Source organism: Eucyclogobius newberryi, unplaced genomic scaffold (assembly GCF_026437365.1).
Source record: "Eucyclogobius newberryi isolate DKJ021-1_F unplaced genomic scaffold, fEucNew1.0.hap1 SCAF_10, whole genome shotgun sequence".
Lineage (NCBI taxonomy): Eukaryota > Metazoa > Chordata > Actinopteri > Gobiiformes > Gobiidae > Eucyclogobius > Eucyclogobius newberryi.
The window spans coordinates 393,418-420,000 of NW_027315724.1; the positions used below are offsets into that span (position 1 = coordinate 393,418).

The 26,583-nt window shown below is 41.5% G+C and overlaps 1 protein-coding gene across 3 annotated transcripts in view; it reads left to right on the forward strand.

Moving 5' to 3' along the window:
- sptbn4b (spectrin, beta, non-erythrocytic 4b) overlaps positions 1-26,583 on the forward strand; it is a 138,161-nt gene that overhangs the window by 62,252 nt on the left and 49,326 nt on the right. For all 3 annotated transcript variants that reach the window (XM_072459822.1, XM_072459823.1, XM_072459824.1), the window contains exons 14-22: positions 10,207-10,343; positions 10,422-10,571; positions 10,774-11,142; positions 13,288-13,502; positions 13,857-13,994; positions 17,228-17,468; positions 18,961-19,119; positions 23,568-23,698; positions 24,290-24,515. In XM_072459822.1, coding sequence (XP_072315923.1) covers positions 10,207-10,343; positions 10,422-10,571; positions 10,774-11,142; positions 13,288-13,502; positions 13,857-13,994; positions 17,228-17,468; positions 18,961-19,119; positions 23,568-23,698; positions 24,290-24,515 — 1,766 coding nt within the window. The remainder of the gene's footprint in view (positions 1-10,206; positions 10,344-10,421; positions 10,572-10,773; positions 11,143-13,287; positions 13,503-13,856; positions 13,995-17,227; positions 17,469-18,960; positions 19,120-23,567; positions 23,699-24,289; positions 24,516-26,583) is intronic.

Here is a 26,583-nt window from a genome sequence, read left to right on the forward strand (position 1 = left end):
TTATACACATTATACACACATTACACATTACACACATTATACACATTATACACATTATACACACATTATACACACATTACACATTACACACATTATACACATTATACACATTATACACACATTATACACACATTACACACATTATACACATTATACACACATTATACACATTATACACACATTACACACATTATACACATTATACACATTATACACATTACACACATTATACACATTATACACATTATACACATTATACACATTATACACATTATACACATTATACACACATTATACACACATTATACTCATTATACACATTACACACATTATACACATTATACACATTATACACATTACTCACATTACACACATTATACATGTACACATATACACATTATACACATTGTACACATATACACATTGTACACATTACACACATTGTACACATTATACACATTATACACATTATACACATTATACACATTATACACATTGTACTCATTATACACATTATACACATTGTACTCATTATACACATTATACACATTGTACACATATACACATTATACACATTGTACACATATACAAATTGTACACATTACACACATTGTACACATATACACATTGTACACATTACACACATTGTACACATTATACACATTATACACATTATACACATTATACACATTACACACATTATACACATTATACACATTATACACATTATACACACATTACACACATTATACACATTACACACATTATACACATTATACACATTATACACACATTACACACATTATACACATTATACACATTATACACATTATACACACATTACACACATTATACTCATTATACACATTATACACATTATACACACATTACACACATTATACACATTATACACATTATACACATTACACACATTACACACATTATACACGTTATACACATTATACACATTATACACATTACACACATTATACACATTATACACATTATACACACATTACACATTACACACATTATACACATTATACACATTATACACACATTATACACACATTACACACATTATACACATTATACACACATTATACACATTATACACACATTACACACATTATACACATTATACACATTATACACATTACACACATTATACACATTATACACATTATACACATTATACACATTGTACTCATTATACACATTATACACATTGTACTCATTATACACATTATACACATTGTACACATATACACATTATACACATTGTACACATATACACATTGTACACATTACACACATTGTACACATATACACATTGTACACATTACACACATTGTACACATTATACACATTATACACATTATACACATTATACACATTACACACATTATACACATTATACACATTATACACATTATACACACATTACACACATTATACACATTACACACATTATACACATTATACACATTATACACACATTACACACATTATACACATTATACACATTATACACATTATACACACATTACACACATTATACTCATTATACACATTATACACATTATACACACATTACACACATTATACACATTATACACATTATACACATTACACACATTACACACATTATACACGTTATACACATTATACACATTATACACATTACACACATTATACACATTATACACATTATACACACATTACACATTACACACATTATACACATTATACACATTATACACACATTATACACACATTACACACATTATACACATTATACACACATTATACACATTATACACACATTACACACATTATACACATTATACACATTATACACATTATACACATTATACACATTATACACATTATACACACATTATACACACATTATACTCATTATACACATTACACACATTATACACATTATACACATTATACACATTACTCACATTACACACATTACACACATTATACACATTATACACATTATACACACATTATACACACATTATACACATTACACACATTATACACATTACACACATTATACACATTATACACATTATACACATTATACACATTATACACATTATACACATTATACACATTATACACATTATACACATTATACACATTGTACTCATTATACACATTATACACATTGTACACATATACACATTGTACACATTACACACATTGTACACATTATACACATTATACACATTATACACATTATACACATTACACACATTATACACATTATACACATTATACACATTATACACACATTACACACATTATACACATTACACACATTATACACATTATACACATTATACACATTACACACATTATACACATTATACACATTATACACACATTATACACACATTATACACATTATACACACATTACACACATTATACACATTACACACATTATACACATTATACACATTATACACGTTATACACATTATACACATTATACACATTACACACATTATACACATTATACACATTATACACACATTATACACACATTATACACATTATACACACATTATACACATTATACACACATTACACACATTATACACATTATACACATTATACACATTACACACATTATACACATTATACACATTATACACATTATACACATTATACACATTACACACATTATACACATTATACACATTATACACACATTATACACACATTATACTCATTATACACAATATACTCATTATACACATTATACTCATTATACACATTATACACAATATACTCATTATACACATTATACTCATTATACACATTATACACACATTATAAACACATTATACACATTATACACATTATACACATTATACACACATTACACACATTATACTCATTATACACATTATACACATTATACACACATTACACACATTATACTCATTATACACATTATACACACATTACGCACATTATGCACATTATACACATTATATACATTATACTCATTATACACATTATACACACATTATACACATTATACTCATTATACACATTATACACATTGTACACATTACACACATTATACACATTATACACATTATACACATTATACACATTATACACATTATACACATTACACACATTATACACATTATACTCATTATACACATTATACACATTATACACACATTACACACATTATACTCATTATACACATTATACACATTATACACACATTACACACATTATACACATTATACACATTATACTCATTATACACATTATACACATTATACACACATTACACACATTATACTCATTATACACATTATACACATTATACACACATTACACACATTATACTCATTATACACATTATACACATTATACACACATTACACACATTATACTCATTATACACATTATACACATTATACACACATTACACACATTATACACATTACACACATTATACACATTATACACATTACACACATTACACACATTATACACGTTATACACATTATACACATTATACACATTACACACATTATACACATTATACACATTATACACACATTACACATTACACACATTATACACATTATACACATTATACACACATTATACACACATTACACATTACACACATTATACACATTATACACATTATACACACATTATACACACATTACACACATTATACACATTATACACACATTATACACATTATACACACATTACACACATTATACACATTATACACATTATACACATTACACACATTATACACATTATACACATTATACACATTATACACATTATACACATTATACACATTATACACACATTATACACACATTATACTCATTATACACATTACACACATTATACACATTATACACATTATACACATTACTCACATTACACACATTATACACATTACACACATTATACACATTATACACATTATACACATTATACACATTATACACATTATACACATTATACACATTGTACTCATTATACACATTATACACATTGTACACATATACACATTATACACATTGTACACATATACACATTGTACACATTACACACATTGTACACATTATACACATTATACACATTATACACATTATACACATTATACACATTGTACTCATTATACACATTATACACATTGTACACATATACACATTGTACACATTACACACATTGTACACATTATACACATTATACACATTATACACATTATACACATTACACACATTATACACATTATACACATTATACACATTATACACACATTACACACATTATACACATTACACACATTATACACATTATACACATTATACACATTGTACTCATTATACACATTATACACATTGTACACATATACACATTGTACACATTACACACATTGTACACATTATACACATTATACACATTATACACGTTATACACATTATACACATTATACACATTACACACATTATACACATTATACACATTATACACACATTATACACACATTATACACATTATACACACATTATACACATTATACACACATTACACACATTATACACATTATACACATTATACACATTACACACATTATACACATTATACACATTATACACATTATACACATTATACACATTACACACATTATACACATTATACACATTATACACACATTATACACACATTATACTCATTATACACAATATACTCATTATACACATTATACTCATTATACACATTATACACAATATACTCATTATACACATTATACTCATTATACACATTATACACACATTATAAACACATTATACACATTATACACATTATACACATTATACACACATTACACACATTATACTCATTATACACATTATACACATTATACACACATTACACACATTATACTCATTATACACATTATACACACATTACGCACATTATGCACATTATACACATTATATACATTATACTCATTATACACATTATACACATATTATACACATTATACACATTGTACACATTACACACATTATACACATTATACACATTATACACATTATACACATTATACACATTATACACATTATACACATTACACACATTATACACATTATACACATTATACACACATTATACACACATTATACTCATTATACACAATATACTCATTATACACATTATACTCATTATACACATTATAAACACATTATACACACATTATACACATTATACACATTATACACATTATACACACATTATACACACATTACACACATTATACTCATTATACACATTATACACATTATACACACATTATACACATTATACACATTATACACATTATACACACATTACACACATTATACACATTATACACATTATACACACATTACACACATTATACACATTGCACACATTATACACATTATACACATTATACACACATTACACACATTATACACGTTATACACATTATACACATTATACACATTACACACATTATACACATTATACACATTATACACATTATACACATTACACACATTATACACATTATACACATTATACACATTATACACATTACACACATTATACACATTATACACATTATACACACATTATACACATTATACACATTATACACATTATACACATTATACACATTATACACATTATACACACATTACACACATTATACACATTATACACATTACACACATTATACACATTATACACATTATACACATTATACACATTATACACACATTATACACATTACATACATTATACACATTATACACATTATACACATTATACACATTATACACATTACACACATTATACACATTACACACATTATACACATTATACACATTATACACATTATACACATTATACACATTATACACACATTATACACACATTATACTCATTATACACATTATACTCATTATACACATTATACACACATTATACACATTATACACACATTATACACATTATACACATTATACACATTATACACATTATACACATTATACACACATTATACACACATTATACTCATTATACACATTATACACATTATACACACATTATACACACATTATACTCATTATACACATTATACACATTACACACATTATACACATTATACACATTATACACACATTATACACACATTATACTCATTATACACAATATACTCATTATACACATTATACTCATTATACACATTATACACAATATACTCATTATACACATTATACTCATTATACACATTATACACACATTATAAACACATTATACACATTATACACACATTACACACATTATACTCATTATACACATTATACACATTATACACACATTACACACATTATACTCATTATACACATTATACACACATTACGCACATTATGCACATTATACACATTATATACATTATACTCATTATACACATTATACACACATTATACACATTATACTCATTATACACATTATACACATTGTACACATTACACACATTATACACATTATACACATTATACACATTATACACATTATACACATTATACACACATTATACACACATTATACTCATTATACACAATATACTCATTATACACATTATACTCATTATACACATTATAAACACATTATACACATTATACACACATTATACACATTATACACATTATACACATTATACACACATTATACACACATTACACACATTATACTCATTATACACATTATACACATTATACACACATTATACACATTATACACATTATACACATTATACACACATTACACACATTATACACATTATACACATTATACACACATTACACACATTATACACATTGCACACATTATACACATTATACACATTATACACACATTACACACATTATACACGTTATACACATTATACACATTATACACATTACACACATTATACACATTATACACATTATACACATTATACACATTACACACATTATACACATTATACACATTATACACATTATACACATTACACACATTATACACATTATACACATTATACACACATTATACACATTATACACATTATACACATTATACACATTATACACATTATACACACATTACACACATTATACACATTATACACATTACACACATTATACACATTATACACATTATACACATTATACACATTATACACACATTATACACATTACATACATTATACACATTATACACATTATACACATTATACACATTATACACATTACACACATTATACACATTACACACATTATACACATTATACACATTATACACATTATACACATTATACACATTATACACACATTATACACACATTATACTCATTATACACATTATACTCATTATACACATTATACACACATTATACACATTATACACACATTATACACATTATACACATTATACACATTATACACATTATACACATTATACACACATTATACACACATTATACTCATTATACACATTATACACATTATACACACATTATACACACATTATACTCATTATACACATTATACACATTATACACACATTATACACACATTATACTCATTATACACATTATACACATTATACACACATTATACTCATTATACACATTATACACACATTACGCACATTATGCACATTATACACATTATACACATTATACTCATTATACACATTATACACACATTATACACATTATACTCATTATACACATTATACACACATTATACACATTATACACATTATACACATTATACACACATTACACACATTACACACATTATACACATTACACACATTATACACATTACACACATTACACACATTATACACATTACACACATTATACACATTATACACATTATACACATTATACACACATTATACACATTATACACATTATACACATTATACACATTACACACATTATACACATTATACTCATTATACACACATTATACACATTATACACATTACACACATTATACACATTATACACATTATACTCATTATACACATTATACACATTATACTCATTATACACATTATACACACATTATACACATTATACACACATTATACACATTATACACATTATACACATTATACTCATTATACACATTATACACATTATACACACATTATACACACATTATACACATTATACACATTATACACATTATACACACATTACACACATTATACTCATTATACACATTATACACACATTACGCACATTATGCACATTATACACATTATACACATTATACTCATTATACACATTATACACACATTATACACATTATACTCATTATACACATTATACACACATTATACACATTATACTCATTATACACACATTATACACATTATACACATTACACACATTATACACATTATACACATTATACTCATTATACACATTATACACATTATACTCATTATACACATTATACACACATTACGCACATTATGCACATTATACACATTATACACACATTATACTCATTATACACATTATACACACATTATACACATTATACACATTATACACATTATACACACATTACACACATTATACTCATTATACACATTATACACACATTACGCACATTATGCACATTATACACATTATACACATTATACTCATTATACACATTATACACACATTATACACATTATACTCATTATACACATTATACACACATTATACACATTATACACATTATACACATTACACACATTATACACATTACACACATTACACACATTATACACATTATACACATTATACACATTATACACACATTATACACATTATACACATTATACACATTATACTCATTATACACATTATACACATTATACTCATTATACACATTATACACATTATACACATTACACACATTATACACATTATACACATTATACACATTATACACACATTATACACATTATACTCATTATACACATTACACACATTATACACATTATACTCATTACACACATTATACACATTATACACATTATACTCATTATACACATTACACACATTATACACATTATACTCATTATACACATTATCCACATTATACACATTACACACATTATACACATTATACACATTATACACATTATACACACATTATACACATTATACACATTATACACATTATACTCATTATACACACATTACACACATTATACACATTATACACATTATACTCATTATACACATTACACACATTATACACATTACACACATTATACACATTATACTCATTATACACACATTACACACATTATACACATTATACACATTATACTCATTATACACATTACACACATTATACACATTATACTCATTATACACATTATACACATTACACACATTATACACATTGTAAACATATACACATTATACACACATTATACACATTATACACATTATACACATTATACACACATTATACACATTATACACATTATACACATTATACACATTATACACATTACACACATTATACACATTGTACACACATTATACACATTATACACATTATACACATTGTAAACATATACACATTATACACACATTATACACATTATACACATTATACACATTATACACACATTATACACATTATACACATTATACACATTACACACATTATACACATTATACACATTATACACATTATACACATTATACACATTATACTCATTATACACATTGTAAACATATACACATTGTACACATTAAGAGAAGTGATTTTATCTCTTGATGTTGGAGTTATGTTTGGTTGGTGTTCAGACTGTGATCCAGGCCCGAGCGTGGGCCATGAACAGACCCAAAGTGCTCTAAAGCGGGCGGCCAGGGCCACTTGATTCTGATTCAGTTTCACCGACAAAACATCAAACAATTCACAAGGAGCGGCATTTCCAAAGATTAAACAAAAATCCCACGTCAACATAAGGCGATGAGATGTCATCTTTTTCTTTGCTGTAGAACATTGCTCTTTCCTTGACTGAGAAGGTCTGGTGTCAATCAAACTCACTCACTTCTTGACCTCAATGTTTGCCTCCTTCAGGTTACCAGCCCTGTGACCCTCAGGTCATCTGTAACCGCGTCAGCCATGTTTCCTCGTGCGTGGAAGAGCTCAAACTGCTGGCCTCCAGAAAGCGTGATGATCTGGAGGAGTCTCGGATGCTCTGGGCCTTCTTCCAGGTGATGCACATGTCCTCTGAATGTTTGTCCTCACGTCCAGCGGAGGCAGTGGTTGATCTGAGGTTGTGGGTGTCGTAGGAGTTGGAGGAATCAGAAGTTTGGATCAAGGAGAAGACTTCCATTCTGACCACGCAGGGCTTGGGCAAAGACCTGAGCAGTGTGTTGCGGTTACTACAAAAGCACAAGGGTTTGGCTGGAGAGCTGCTGGCCCACCGCTCACTGCTGCAGGTGACCGCGCTCACACTCACGTCTCAGCTGTTTCTTCTGAACATTGCACCACTTTTTTCCAACATACACACTTTTAAGAATATCCTTGGTGTTAGTACATTAAGGTTACAATTCCCCTGCAGATCTTTTCTTACATCTTCAGACTTCAACTTATACAGATTTGTGTGTTTTTTTTAAAGATGACTCTTCTTCTGTGTCACAGAGCACGATGAAGCAGGGCAAGCAGCTGCTCAGTGAGAAAAGCCTGCTCGCTGTGGGAATCCAGGAGCGTATCCTGGAGGTGAAGGAGGATTGGAAACACCTGGAAGAGCAGGCTGCACAGCGTCTGGAAAACCTGCAGGAGGCGCTTAACTTCTTCCAGTTCTCCACCGAGTTGGACGACCAGGTGGTGTGGCTGCAGGACGCCTACCGCCTCGTCTCCAGCGAGGACTTCGGACACGACGAGTACTCCACCCAGTCTCTGCTGAAGAAGCACAAAGGAGTGTCTGAAGCTGTGGAGAAACACTGCATGCATGTAGTGGCCCTTCGCAAGCACATGGTGGCGCTGCCCCTGCAGTACCGTGAACAGGAGGTGACTCATTATACTGTCTCTTTTTCTATTCTCAAAACAAATGTAAAGTACATACACAAGAACAGAAGAACACAAAAAGACCAAAGAGAACAGGAAATACAAAACATAAAAGGCATTAAAAGAAAAGGAAGGCACAAATGTGACCCATTTGGTCCAGAGTTTAACAAATGTATCCAATTACAAATAAAGTCCAAATACATAATCCTGAAATCAAATGGGAGGCAATGTCAAAACACAGGACATTCTTCCAACAGAACTCCCTCCATATATATATATATATATATATATATATTGGGCTGGGCAACAATTAAAATTTTTAATCGCAAAAAATTCAAAATTAATTCAAAAGAAGTGTAAAGTGCATCAGCATTTTTATTCAGTAGCAGTTAAATAAAATATTAAGTATTCACAAAATCCTGAGCCACAATCATTAAAGATGAACAGACTTCAGAGGAAACGTCAGAAACATTATAATCTCATGAAACATTAGACACAAAACACATTTTAGGAGCAGCAGAACCAGAAAACACTTCAGTACAGTTTGTATATTCTTAGAACTTGACACTAAAGCGCCATAACATTAGTTGTGCAAACAAACACTTAACCCGTTAAGTACAAATAAATACATTGTACATTTTAACCTAAACAATGTTAAAAACACAAGACTAAAGCGTATTGCCACTGCCAGGGCAACAAAAAGAACCAGAAAAGTTTGTAGATTCTTAAAACTGGGTGTTTTTTTACTCCTCTGCACTGAGCCAGTTGCTAAGGCACCAGATTATTCATGTGTGATTATCTGGTGCGGACCATGGGAATCCCACCTGCGTTAACGCGCGTTAAAATAATTGATTGCGTTAAATAAGTGATGAGTTAACGCGATAATAACGCGTTAACTTGCCCAGACCTAATATATATATATATATATATATATACATATATATATATATATACATATATATATATATATATATATATATATATATATATATACATATATATATATATACATATATATATATATATATATATATATATATATAAATATATATATAAACCTGCCTCTCAATATTGACGAGCCAATCAAAAGACGTGCACCTGCTGCACCTGCTGCACCTGATGCACCTGCTGCACCTGCTGCACCTGCTGCACCTGATGCACCTGCTGCACCTGATGCACCTGCTGTACCTGCTGCACCTGCTGTACCTGCTGCACCTGCTGCACCTGCTGCACCTGCTGCACCTGCTGCACCTGCTGCTGGCTCCTGTGTAACAGCTGCAGACGTACAAGAGCCAACTCTGAAGCTGATTGGTTGACACATCATTTTCATTTCCATTCACTTTAAGCTACAAACACCAGCTCTGTTGAGTCTGAAGGTCAGAGGGCAGATGAAGGTCAGATGAAGGTCAGAGGGCAGATGAAGGTCAGATGAAGGTCAGAGGGCAGATGAAGGTCAGATGAAGGTCAGAGGGCAGATGAAGGTCAGATGAAGGTCAGAGGGCAGATGAAGGTCAGAGGGCAGATGAAGGTCAGATGAAGGTCAGAGGGCAGATGAAGGTCAGAGGGCAGATGAAGGTCAGATGAAGGTCAGAGGGCAGATGAAGGTCAGAGGGCAGATGAAGGTCAGATGAAGGTCAGAGGCAGATGAAGGTCAGAGGGCCCCTGGCAACACATGATGGCTGAATATGATTGGATCAAAGATCTAACATAAAGACCAGCCTCCAAATCTGAACCTGGGGCAGAAGCAACAAGAGGAAAACCATGAAATGAAGAGTAAAACTCTTACTCTGGAGAATAATGTAATAAATATTTGTGGAAAAATACACATATTTTTAAATTATATTCTTATATACACATACACATACACATCACATCAAATCAAATCAATTTATTTTTGTAAGGCCCAAAATCACAACAACAGTTGCCTCTGAGGGCCACAGGGAGAAATGAATCAACAATGTCTGTGGTGGCGAGGGACGATGTCCCAGGGTCCTCTGTCCTTAGACTCTCCTTAGACTCTTCCACATCCACATCCACATCCACACACACACACACACACACACACACACACACACACACACACACATACAGCGTGTCAAACGTTTGAGCTTCCTGCTGGATTGGCCCCTGGTGCGTCCGTGTGTGCAGGAGGTGCAGGTGCGGGTCAGTGACTTGGAGCAGCTCTACACTGAGGTGGTGGAGGTGGCTGTGCTGAGGCAGCAGTGGCTCCTGGACGCTCTGGCCGTTTACCGCATGTTCAGCGAGGTCAACGCCTGTGAGCTGTGGGTCGACGAGAAGGAGCAGTGGTTGGACAAGATGGAGATCCCCGAGAGGCTGGAGGACGTGGAGGTCGTGGCTCACAGGTATCCAACATGTGCCAGCAGGACTCAGATGAAAGTTTTTGCTCTAAATGAGTCGAAAGAAATCCAAATTTGAGGTTCCTATGCATTTGTGATGTATTTTCATTTTTTGTGCATTGAATATGAATGAAGAAAGTCTTTTGAAAACCTTAGATGTATACAATATTTGTCCGATGAATAGAAATGAAGCTATCATCTGCATCTTATCCTCCTGTGTTGGTCCTCTCTCCTTCTTCACGTCTTCACTTCATCACTCTTCACCTCCTCTTCCCCTCCTCTTCACCTCCTCTTCACCTCCTCTTCACCTCCTCTTCACCTCCTCTTCACCTCCTCTTCACCTCCTCTCTGTGGGAGAAGGTTTGAGAGCCTGGACCAGGAGATGAACAGTCTGATGGGGCGGATCCTGGACGTCAACCAGATGGTTCAGCAGCTCCTGGACGGGGGCCACCCCTCATCTGCAGAGGTCAGGGGCTGCCAGGACCACCTCACCTCCAGGTACTACTGTGTGTGTGTGTGTGTGTGAGTGTGTGTGTGCGTGCGTGCGTGTGTGTGTGTGTGTGTGAGTGTGTGTGTGCGTGCGTGCGTGTGTGTGTGTGTGTGTGTGTGTGTGTGTGCGTGTGTGTGTGTGTGTTGTTTTAAGAATCCCTGGCCAGTGCTTGGTAGAATACTAGCCTGGGACATGGGGGCCCCTCCCATGTCCCATGTGTGTCTTGGCTTGGGGGCCGCTCTCAGTGGGACCAGATGCTGGAGCAGATTCATCATGGTGATCATGATTTAAATCAGCAGAAGACATTCAGACACATTCTTCATCCTCGACTGTGGCTCTGGATGTTTTGTATTGGTTTCCACTGTCGTGCGGAGCACAGATGCTGGTGTATGAACGTTACTGTTGATCACAGTAAATGTGGAGTCCTAAATGGAAAACGGTCATGGAGGCTCTGAAACCTTCTTTGACCCTCTGCTGTGGATCGTGTCTGGTCCTGATGTTGCACTTCCAGGAGAAGCAGACGGTGTGGGAGGCGCAGTGGTCGCTTAGTGAAGCTAAAAGCTTTGCTAACCAAGGACCAATGAAGAAGAAGGAGCGACACGTGTCACAAACGAACATCTGTGCGAGTCTTGAACTGTAGAGCCAGTTCTGTTCGAGTCGGTCTCAGCTCAGAGCAGAACCTCCAGAGAAGATCAGCTCTTCAGCTCTAGACCGGACCTTCCTCTGGAGTCATGTCTGATGTCATGTCTTAATGACCATTCTATTGTGTTTTGTGTTTGGAAAATTAAACTAAATCTCACAAATACATGAATGCAAGAAAATGAACATGGAATTAATTATAAATGATTTCGTAAATATCGACTGGAACAGATTTGACCTTATGCAGAAGCTGCATGGAATGACTTTGACTCTGAAGTTTCCAATAGTGCTGCTCCTGAGAAGGAGGCATCGGCCCTGGGGCCACTCTGCTCTGAGAGGGCCCAGGGCCGGGATGAATCTGGCCCTTCAAAAGATTCTGACTGAGAAACGTGTAAATCTCTTCAAAACTATTGCAAGACACAAACAATGAATGTCAAATGTCACTCTTACAAAGAGACTTTGCTCCAGATTTGAACCCAAAAAGATTCTGGGGTCGATCATGATCAAGTCTGTGGATGTGTCTGACCACACGCTGGACCCTCTTTCTTCTTTTCAAAAGTTGTACCTATGGATGTCTGTGTTTTACCTGATTTAAAAACTAACTGCAGAGCAGGTCCAGATGCAGGTCCAGATGCAGGTCCAGATGCATGTCCAGATGCAGGTCCAGATGCAGGTCCAGATGCAGGTCCAGGTGCAGAGCAGGTCCAGATGCAGGTCCAGATGCATGTCCAGATGCAGGTCCAGATGCAGGTCCAGATGCAGGTCCAGGTGTAGGTCCAGATGCAGGTCCAGATGCAGGTCCAGATGCAGGTCCAGGTGCAGGTCCAGATGCAGGTCCAGGTGCAGAGCAGGTCCAGATGCAGGTCCAGATGCAGGTCCAGATGCAGGTCCAGGTGTAGGTCCAGATGCAGGTCCAGATGCAGGTCCAGATGCAGGTCCAGGTGCAGGTCCAGATGCAGGTCCAGGTGCAGAGCAGGTCCAGATGCAGGTCCAGATGCAGGTCCAGATGCAGGTCCAGGTGCAGGTCCAGATGCAGAGCAGGTCCAGGTGTAGGTCCAGATGCAGGTCCAGGTGCAGAGCAGGTCCAGATGCAGGTCCAGATGCAGGTCCAGATGCAGGTCCAGGTGCAGGTCCAGATGCAGAGCAGGTCCAGGTGTAGGTCCAGATGCAGGTCCAGGTGCAGAGCAGGTCCAGGTGTAGGTCCAGATGCAGGTCCAGGTGCAGAGCAGGTCCAGATGCAGGTCCAGATGGAGGTCCAGATGCAGGTCCAGGTGCAGGTCCAGGTGCAGGTCCAGATGCAGGTCCAGGTGCAGGTCCAGGTGCAGGTCCCGGTGCAGGTCCAGATGCAGGTCCAGGTGCAGGTCCAGGTGCAGGTCCAGGTGCAGGTCCCGGTGCAGGTCCAGATGCAGGTCCAGGTGTAGGTCCAGATGCAGGTCCAGATGCAGGTCCAGGTGCAGAGCAGGTCCAGATGCAGGTCCAGATGCAGGTCCAGATGCAGGTCCAGGTGCAGGTCCAGATGCAGGTCCAGGTGCAGAGCAGGTCCAGATGCAGGTCCAGATGCAGGTCCAGATGCAGGTCCAGGTGCAGGTCCAGATGCAGAGCAGGTCCAGGTGTAGGTCCAGATGCAGGTCCAGGTGCAGAGCAGGTCCAGATGCAGGTCCAGATGCAGGTCCAGATGCAGGTCCAGGTGCAGAGCAGGTCCAGATGCAGGTCCAGATGGAGGTCCAGGTGCAGGTCCAGGTGCAGAGCAGGTCCAGATGCAGGTCCAGATGGAGGTCCAGGTGCAGGTCCAGGTGCAGGTCCAGATGCAGAGCAGGTCCAGGTGCAGGTCCCGGTGCAGGTCCAGATGCAGGTCCAGGTGCAGGTCCAGGTGCAGGTCCAGGTGCAGGTCCAGATGCAGAGCAGGTCCAGGTGCAGGTCCCGGTGCAGGTCCAGATGCAGGTCCAGGTGCAGAGCAGGTCCAGATGCAGGTCCAGATGGAGGTCCAGGTGCAGGTCCAGGTGCAGGTCCAGATGCAGAGCAGGTCCAGGTGCAGGTCCCGGTGCAGGTCCAGATGCAGGTCCAGGTCCAGATGCAGAGCAGGTCCAGGTGCAGGTCCCGGTGCAGGTCCAGATGCAGGTCCAGATGCAGGTCCAGGTGCAGGTCCAGATGCAGGTCCAGGTGCAGGTCCAGGTGCAGGTCCAGGTGCAGGTCCAGATGCAGGTCCAGGTGCAGGTCCAGGTGCAGGTCCCGGTGCAGGTCCAGATGCAGGTCCAGATGCAGGTCCAGGTGCAGGTCCAGGTGCAGGTCCCGGTGCAGGTCCAGATGTTTCCACCAGCTGATCTCTTTCATTTGTTTCTCAAATATTAATTTGTTCCTTCCAATTATTGGCCGATCTTTGTTATTTGCACTGCAGCTAAAATATTAGAAAATCAGTTAAATGTTTGTATCAAACTCTTTTTTAATGAATTGGTTACAACCAGCAGACAGTTAAATGCATCTGTTTCTTTCATCTTCTAACTGACTCTAGCACTGCTCTTCATGTGGGCGTGTCCCAGTCGGCCCTCGTACAGGACATGTAACATGCACCGTCCCATCTGAACGCTGCCTCTGTTGGTCACAGGTGGAACTGCATTGTGGAGCTGGTGGAGCAGAAGAAGCACCAGCTGGACTCCATGATGCGGCTGCAGAACTACCTCCTGGAGTGTGCGGAGATCAAGTCCCACATCCAGGAGAAGAGGAAGGCCATCGACGCCACGCAGTACGTGAGCAGTGACCTGGGCGGAGTGCTGACCCTGCAGCGCCGCCTGTCCACCATGGAGGGCGCTCTCGCTGTGCTGGAGCCCAAACTGCTGCATCTGCAGGTCAGAACCCGACCACACCCTTTTTCAAACCAGCTCCTCCTCCTTTTGCCGCTCCACCTCCTCTAAACTCTGGGTGGAGTCTGGCCCTGGGGGCACATTCTCACTCGGCCTTTACCTCACACTTATGTTGCCAATATCAAAGTTTTATATTAAATATATTAATATTATATGATATAATTATATTATATAATATTTAATCAAATCATTGTAATACTTGTTTATTTGTGCCACACACACAAACACACAGCTATGCTAACGCTAACACCTTCAGCTACATGACGCGGTGTACGTATGCTAACGCTAACACCTTCAGCTGCATGACGCGGTGTACGTATGCTAACGCTAACACCTTCAGCTACATGACGCGGTGTACGTATGCTAACGCTAACTCCTTCAGCTACATGACGCGTGTACGTATACTAACGCTAACACCTTCAGCTACATGATGCGTGTACGTATGCTAACGCTAACACCTTCAGCTACATGACGCGTGTACGTATACTAACGCTAACACCTTCAGCTACATGATGCGTGTACGTATGCTAACGCTAACACCTTCAGCTACATGACGCGTGTACGTATGCTAACGCTAACACCTTCAGCTACATGATGCGTGTACGTATGCTAACACTAACACCTTCAGCTACATGACGCGTGTACGTATGCTAACGCTAACACCTTCAGCTACATGACGCGTGTACGTATGCTAACGCTAACACCTTCAGCTACATGACGCGTGTACGTATGCTAACGCTAACACCTTCAGCTACATGACGCGTGTACGTATGCTAACGCTAACACCTTCAGCTACATGACGCGTGTACGTATGCTAACGCTAACACCTTCAGCTACATGATGCGTGTACGTATGCTAACGCTAACACCTTCAGTTACATGACGCGTGTACGTATGCTAACGCTAACACCTTTTCGGCGATTTGAGAACGCAGGCGGAAGTGCTCATGCCACTCCCCCATGCACATGCCACTCCCCCGTGCACACGCGGAATGAGCCGCACGGTTCCGAGGCTGCAGGTGAGCAGTAGGTGCATTTTGTGATTGATACGTGGCAGGACTAATCGGCAGTCCACGCCACGAGGAAATAAGACTCAATATTGGTCCAAAAAATCGTCCATTCAACCTTTAACGTAACATATGAACAGTTATTCAGATAACTATAGCATAAAGAACATGCTAACAAGTTTAGCAAAGCATCAGTTTTATCCCGTCTTATCCTCCTGTGTTGGTCCTCATCCTTCTTCACGTCTAAAACCATCTCCATCACCCATAACCTGATCTACTCTAAGGATATTCTGAACCAGCCGCTTGAAGTACTAAAGTGTTTCATTCAGCTATATATTTGTTGTATATTGTACATTATTATTATTAGGTTTTCAGGTTATGACGTTATTGTAGCATAAAGTCGTTTCAATATTAGCGTTTATATGTCACAGCTGTTATTATGACAGTGTGTGGTTTATGTCTGTCTGTCCAGGAGGAGGCGGAGCACCTGGCCACAGACCACCCAGCGCGGGCCATGGAGGTCCTGGTGGCCTTTGATGGCCTCAGTGTGGAGTGGGAGGAGCTGAAGAGGACGCTGCAGGGCTGTGAAGACTCTCTGATGGTGGCCAGCCGTCTGCAGAGCTTCATCCAGGTACTCACCTTGTGATCTGGGAGGAGCAGGTGGAGGATCAAGTGGAGGAACACATGGAGGAGCAGGTGGAGGAGCACATGGAGGAGCACGTGTAGGGGCAGGTGGAGGAGCAGGTGGAGGAGCACAATGAGGAGCAGGTGTAGGAGCAAGTGGAGGAGCACAAGGAGGAGCAGGTGGAGGAGCAAGTGGAGGAACACATGGAGGAGCAGGTGGAGGAGCAAGTGGAGGAACACATGGAGGAGCAGGTGGAGGAGCAAGTGGAGGAACACATGGAGGAGCAGGTGGAGGAGCAAGTGGAGGAACACATGGAGGAGCAGGTGGAGGAGCAAGTGGAGGAACACATAGAGGAGCAGGTGGAGGAACACATGGAGGGGCAGGTGGAGGAGCAGGTGGAGGAGCACAAGGAGGAGCAGGTGGAGGAACACATGGAGGGGCAGGTGGAGGAGCAGGTGGAGGAGCACAAGGAGGAGCAGGTGGAGGAGCTAGTGCTAGTCATTAGCTTGACTATATTTTCATTATTTCGATTACAAGAAACTATTAGAATGTTATGTCAGTTGTAGCTTTAGATTTCCAGTTTAAAACCCAGTTTGTAAAGAAAGTTTCATAACCTTTATTTGTAATAAAGACCCTAAAATACACTTCAGACCAAACAATTGTTGCCACCTGGATTTAACTAAGCAAACAGGTCCTCTCCTCCTACTGGAGACCTTCAAACCCGAGAGATGCAGTGAGAGATCTGTGATCTCACGCTCCACCTTCCCTCACTCGTGAACAAGACCCCGAGATACTTGAACTCCTCCACTTGGGTCAAGGACTCCCCACCCACCTGGAGAGGGCAAGACACCTTATTCCGGTCGAGAACCATGGCCTCGGATTTGGAGCTGATTCTCATCCCAGACGCTTCACACTCGGCTGCAAACCGTCCCAGTGCAGCTGCAGGTCCGGGTTTGATGGAGCCATCAGGACAACATTGTCTGCAAACAGCAGAGATGAGATCCTGTGGTCCCCAAACTGGACACCCTCCGACCCTTGACCACACCCTCCGACCCCTGACTGCACCTAGAAATTCTGTCCATAAAAATTATGAACAGAACCGTGACAAAGACCCTGGCAGAGTCCAACATGCACTGGGAACAGGTCTGACTTACTGCAGTGAACACAGCTTCTGCTCCGGTCATACAGGGACGGGACAGCCCTGAGCAAAGGGCCCCGGACCCCGTACTCCCGGAACACCCCCCAAAGGACACCCCGAGGGACACGGTCGAAAGCCTTCTCAAGATCCACAAAGCACATGTGGACTGGTTGGGCAAACTCCCATGAACCCTCGAGCACCTGATGGAGAGTCTAGAGCTGGTCCAGTGTTCCACCACCAGGACCTAAACCTGCTCCTCCTGAATCTGAGGTTCCACTATCGGTCAGATTCTCCTCTCCAGGACCTGGAATAGACCTTATGGGAGGGAGGCTGAGGAGTGTGATCCCTCTGTAGTTGGAACACACCCTCCGGTCAGAGGGACCACCACCCTGGTCTGCCAGTCCAGAGACACTGTCCCCGACCGCCACGTGATGTTGCAGGGACGTGTCAGCCAAGACAGTTCTACAACATCCAGAGACTTTAGGTCCTCAGGGTGGATCTCATCCACCCCCGGAGCCACTGAGGAGTTTGCCAACAACCTCAGTGACTCAAGCTTGGGTGATGGACGAGTCAGCCTCTGAGTCCTTGTGGGATTGGGAGACGTGAGAGTGGGATTAAGGAGGTCCTCAAAGTATTTCTTCCACCGTCCAACGACATCCTCAGTCGAGGTCAGCAGCTGCTTCCCCCTCCTGAGGCGCCAAAATTTCTTTGGGTCCTCCTCCATGGCCTCCCCAAACTCCTTCCAACCCCGGGTTTTTGACTCTGCGACGGCACAAACCCCGGCCCGCCTGCCCTGCCGATTCCTGTCAACGGCCTCAGGAGTCCTACAAGCCAGAGTGGCCTGATAGGCCTCCTTCTTCAGTCTGACGACATCCCTTACTTCCGGTGTCCACCGCCAGGTTCGGGGGTTGCCGCCGCGACAGGCACCGGAGACTTTGCGACCACAGCTCCGAGCGGCCGCATCAACAATGGAGGCGGAGAACATGGTCCACTCGGACTCAATGTCCCCAACCTCCCCCGGGACATGGGAGAAGCTCTCCCGGAGGTGCGAGTTGAATACCCTACTGACAGAGGGCTCCACTAGACGTTCCCAACAGACCCTCACAATGCGCTTGGGTCTGCCAAGTCTGTCCGGCTTCTTCCTCCGCCAGCGGATCCAACTCACCACCAGGTGGTCATCGGTTGACAACTCTGCCCCTCTTTTCACCCGAGTGTCCAAGACACTCGGAGGTCAGAGGTCAGATGACACGACCAACAAAGTCGATCATTGACCTCCGGCCTAGGGTGTCCTGGTGCCATGTGCACTGATGAACACCCTTGTGCTTGAACATGGTGTTCGTTATGGACAATCCGTGGCACAGAAGTCCAATAACTGAACACCGCTTGGGTTCAGATCGGGGAAGCCGTTCTTCCCGATCACCCCTCTCCAGGTGTCACTGTCATTGCCCACGTGGGCGTTGAAGTCCCCCAGTAGAGCAACGGAGTCCCCGGTCGGTGCACTGTCCAGTACCCCTCCCAAGGACTCCAAGAAGGCCGGGTACTCTGCACTGCTGTTCGGCCCGTAGGCCGCCACAACAGTGAGAGACCTGTCCCCCACCCGAAGGCGAAGGGACGCGACCCTCTCGTCCACCGGGGTAAACTCCAACATGTGGCGGCTGAGCTGAGGGGCTATAAGCCCACACCAGCCCGCCGCCTCTCCCCGCGGGCAACACCAGAGAAGTGGAGCGTCCAGCCCCTCTCGAGGAGATGGTTCCAGAGCCCAAACTGTGCTGGAGGTGAAGCCGACTATATCTAGTCGATATCGCTCAACCTCCTGCACGAGCTCAGGCTCCTCCCCCCAGCGAGGGGACATTCCATGTCCCCACAGTTAGTCTCTGTGTCTGGAGATTGTCGAGGTCTCCAGACAGAGAGGTTGTGGAGGCCCCTGCCGTGGACTGCCGCCCAGATCACTCTGCACCCGTGCAGTTCCTCATGTCGCAAAATCAAATGCTTGACGTAAATGAGATGCTGCTAATTTAAAGACCGCACTTATTTTTGTTCCACTTTCATGAGCTAAATTCAAAGATATAATACATTGTGCACAAAAGACTCATTTCTGGTTTTCTACCAACTGCCCCGATATTCATACTGTCTGACCAGCAGAACCTGGAGGGGCCCCTCCTTCGAGAGAGTCCCCTCCTGCTCACCAAGACATTCAGACAGATTTGAGAACAATATTTGACAGAAATAGGTTCAAGCAAAAAGCTCATGAAAAATTAGAGAAAAAAACTAAATTATTATGTTTATTTTTGTGTTCAGTGTTTGATGTTTGTAACATTGAGATTATATTTATCAGAATTCTAGTGCTGAACCAATATGTCCCTGAACGTCTTTTTACCTAAGTGTTTTTGGAGGTTTTTGAGCCGTGTTTGTTTAGCGCATGTGAGTGTCTCTGCTCACGTCTCTGTGTCTCTGCGTCTCTGCGTCTCTGTGTGTCTGTGTCTCTGTGTCTCTGTGTCTCTGTGTCTCTGTGTCTCTGTGTCTCTGTGTCTCTGCTCACGTCTCTGTGTCTCTGCGTCTCTGCGTCTCTGCGTCTCTGTGTCTCTGTGTCTCTGTGTCTCTGTGTCTCTGTGTCTCTGCTCACGTCTCTGTGTGTCTGTGTCTCTGTGTCTCTGTGTCTCTGCTCACGTCTCTGTGTCTCTGTGTCTCTGTGTCTCTGTGTCTCTGTGTCTCTGCTCACGTCTCTGTGTCTCTGCGTCTCTGCGTCTCTGTGTGTCTGTGTCTCTGTGTCTCTGCTCACGTCTCTGTGTGTCTGTGTCTCTGTGTCTCTGTCTCTGCTCACGTCTCTGTGTCTCTGCGTCTCTGCGTCTCTGTGTGTCTGTGTCTCTGTGTCTCTGTGTCTCTGTGTCTCTGTGTCTCTGCTCACGTCTCTGTGTCTCTGCGTCTCTGCGTCTCTGTGTCTCTGTGTCTCTGTGTCTCTGTGTCTCTGTGTCTCTGTGTCTCTGCTCACGTCTCTGTGTGTCTGTGTCTCTGTGTCTCTGTGTCTCTGCTCACGTCTCTGTGTCTCTGTGTCTCTGTGTCTCTGTGTCTCTGTGTCTCTGCTCACGTCTCTGTGTCTCTGCGTCTCTGCGTCTCTGTGTGTCTGTGTCTCTGTGTCTCTGCTCACGTCTCTGTGTGTCTGTGTCTCTGTGTCTCTGTCTCTGCTCACGTCTCTGTGTCTCTGCGTCTCTGCGTCTCTGTGTGTCTGTGTCTCTGTGTCTCTGTGTCTCTGTGTCTCTGTGTCTCTGTGTCTCTGCTCACGTCTCTGTGTCTCTGTGTCTCCGTCCCGGGGGACTAGGACCTGGACTCGTTCCTGAGCTGGCTGGTCCAGACCCAGACGGCAGCAGCCTCTGAGCAGCTGCCCAACGACCTGCAGGAGGCGGAGACGCTCATCAACAAGCACGCCACGCTCAAGGAGGAGATCGGACGGTAGGACTTTGTCACAGCTTCTGGAGTGACAGGTTAGAGCTCACGTTAGAGCTTTAAAGAGCGTTACACATGAGCAGCATCTGAGCATCTGAGCGCTTTGACTGAAGGTTACGTTTAGGGGCCGTGCATGTCATTAGAGCTACAGCGTTGGGAGAGCTGACACTCATGCTTAATTACTGATTTAACGTTAGCGAGCTAAAGTCAAAATGGTTGGATGTTTTCCAGAACCTTTAATGTAAGCTTTTTGGAAAGAACAGCAAAACTTACTGGTTAGCAATATATTACTGTTAAAGAGCAGGAGCCCATAGCAACCATATTGTAAACAAGCGCCAGCATCTGTATAAATCACACAGTAGATATGATCCGACAAATATTAAAACCTGAAATATGCGTGTAAATCACGTATTGACGACATCACAGTGCTACTTCCTGTCATTTCCATGTTTAAAAATGTTCTTGACAAACTGACGCTGGAACATTTACCACAGGTTCAATTCCACCTGTGATCGTGTCATATGCACTCGAAATATGACAATGAAACGCAGACTTCCTGTCAGCTCGTATCGCTGAGCGGACGACTCTTCTGTGCAGATACGAGGAGGATTATGAGCGGCTGCAGAGTATGAACGAGCTGCTGGAGTCTGAGGAGGCCCCGCTGCCCCAGGCCGCGCTGCAGCAGTGGCTCCACAAACTGGACGTGGGCTGGAACAAGCTGTTAGAGATGTGGGAGAGCCGGCGGGACGTCCTGGTGCAGGCTCACATCTTCCACCTGTTCCTGAGGGACGTCAAGCAGGCGGAGTCCTTCCTCAACAACCAGGTACTGGACAGAGAGGAGGGGACGAGGGACGAGGGACGAGGGACCCGAGCGCAGATCCTTCTGGGGTCTTTCTTAGTTGTCCCTCACATCTCTGGTTGTTGCTGGCCATTTCTAATTTTAAACATAAAACAATAAAAGCAACATGTTTTCCTGTGGACGGAGGGGGACACGCCTGGGGTCATCCAGAGGGTCATCCAGAGGGTCATCCAGAGGGTCATCCAGAGGGTCATCCAGAGGGTCATCCAGAGGGCTGAAAGGTCAGGACCTGATAGAAGAACCCTTTACATCATGCATCCTGTGGTAAAAGCAGCTAAATGAGAAGCTACTGACCAGGTCATCTCTGTCCAATCACACTGACCCTGTCATGTGGACACTGACCCTGTCATGTGGACACTGACCCTGTCATGTGGACTCTGACCCTGAACTCATGGTTCATCATCAAGAGTCAATGGGCAAACGTTTTATGGAAACAACTTTGTTACGTGGGGAAAGGCGTGGCCAGAACAGCAATTCAGTGAGCGATTGTGAGCTCTGCACATGTTTGTGGGTCAGTGTAGGTCAGTGGGGGTCAGTGTAGGTCAGTGTGGGTCAGTGTGGGTCAGTGTAGGTCAGTGGGGGTCAGTGTAGGTCAGTGTGGGTCAGTGTGGGTCAGTGTGGGTCAGTGTAGGTCAGTGGGGGTCAGTGTAGGTCAGTGTGGGTCAGTGTGGGTCAGTGGGGGTCAGTGTAGGTCAGTGTGGGTCAGTGTAGGTCAGTGGGGGTCAGTGTAGGTCAGTGTAGGTCAGTGGGGGTCAGTGTAGGTCAGTGTAGGTCAGTGTGGGTCAGTGTGGGTCAGTGTGGGTCAGTGTGGGTCAGTGTAGGTCAGTGGGGGTCAGTGTAGGTCAGTGTGGGTCAGTGTAGGTCAGTGGGGGTCAGTGGGGGTCAGTGTAGGTCAGTGTAGGTCAGTGGGGGTCAGTGTAGGTCAGTGTGGGTCAGTGTGGGTCAGTGTGGGTCAGTGTGGGTCAGTGTAGGTCAGTGTGGGTCAGTGTGGGTCAGTGTAGGTCAGTGTAGGTCAGTGGGGGTCAGTTTAGGTCAGTGTAGGTCAGTGTGGGTCAGTGTGGGTCAGTGTGGGTCAGTGTAGGTCAGTGGGGGTCAGTGTAGGTCAGTGGGGGTCAGTGTAGGTCAGTGTGGGTCAGTGTAGGTCAGTGGGGGTCAGTGGGGGTCAGTGTAGGTCAGTGTAGGTCAGTGTGGGTCAGTGTGGGTCAGTGTGGGTCAGTGTGGGTCAGTGTAGGTCAGTGTGGGTCAGTGTAGGTCAGTGTGGGTCAGTGTAGGTCAGTGGGGGTCAGTGTAGGTCAGTGGGGGTCAGTGTAGGTCAGTGTGGGTCAGTGTAGGTCAGTGTGGGTCAGTGTGGGTCAGTGTAGGTCAGTGTGGGTCAGTGTAGGTCAGTGTAGGTCAGTGTAGGTCAGTGGGGGTCAGTGTAGGTCAGTGTGGGTCAGTGTGGGTCAGTGTGGGTCAGTGTGGGTCAGTGTAGGTCAGTGTGGGTCAGTGTGGGTCAGTGTAGGTCAGTGTAGGTCAGTGGGGGTCAGTTTAGGTCAGTGTAGGTCAGTGTGGGTCAGTGTGGGTCAGTGTAGGTCAGTGTAGGTCAGTGGGGGTCAGTGTAGGTCAGTGGGGGTCAGTGTGGGTCAGTGTAGGTCAGTGTCGGTCAGTGTAGGTCAGTGGGGGTCAGTGTGGGTCAGTGTAGGTCAGTGTGGGTCAGTGTAGGTCAGTGTGGGTCAGTGTAGGTCAGTGTAGGTCAGTGGGGGTCAGTGTAGGTCAGTGTAGGTCAGTGTGGGTCAGTGTGGGTCAGTGTGGGTCAGTGTGGGTCAGTGTAGGTCAGTGGGGGTCAGTGTAGGTCAGTGTGGGTCAGTGTAGGTCAGTGGGGGTCAGTGGGGGTCAGTGTAGGTCAGTGTAGGTCAGTGGGGGTCAGTGTAGGTCAGTGTGGGTCAGTGTGGGTCAGTGTGGGTCAGTGTGGGTCAGTGTAGGTCAGTGTGGGTCAGTGTGGGTCAGTGTAGGTCAGTGTAGGTCAGTGGGGGTCAGTTTAGGTCAGTGTAGG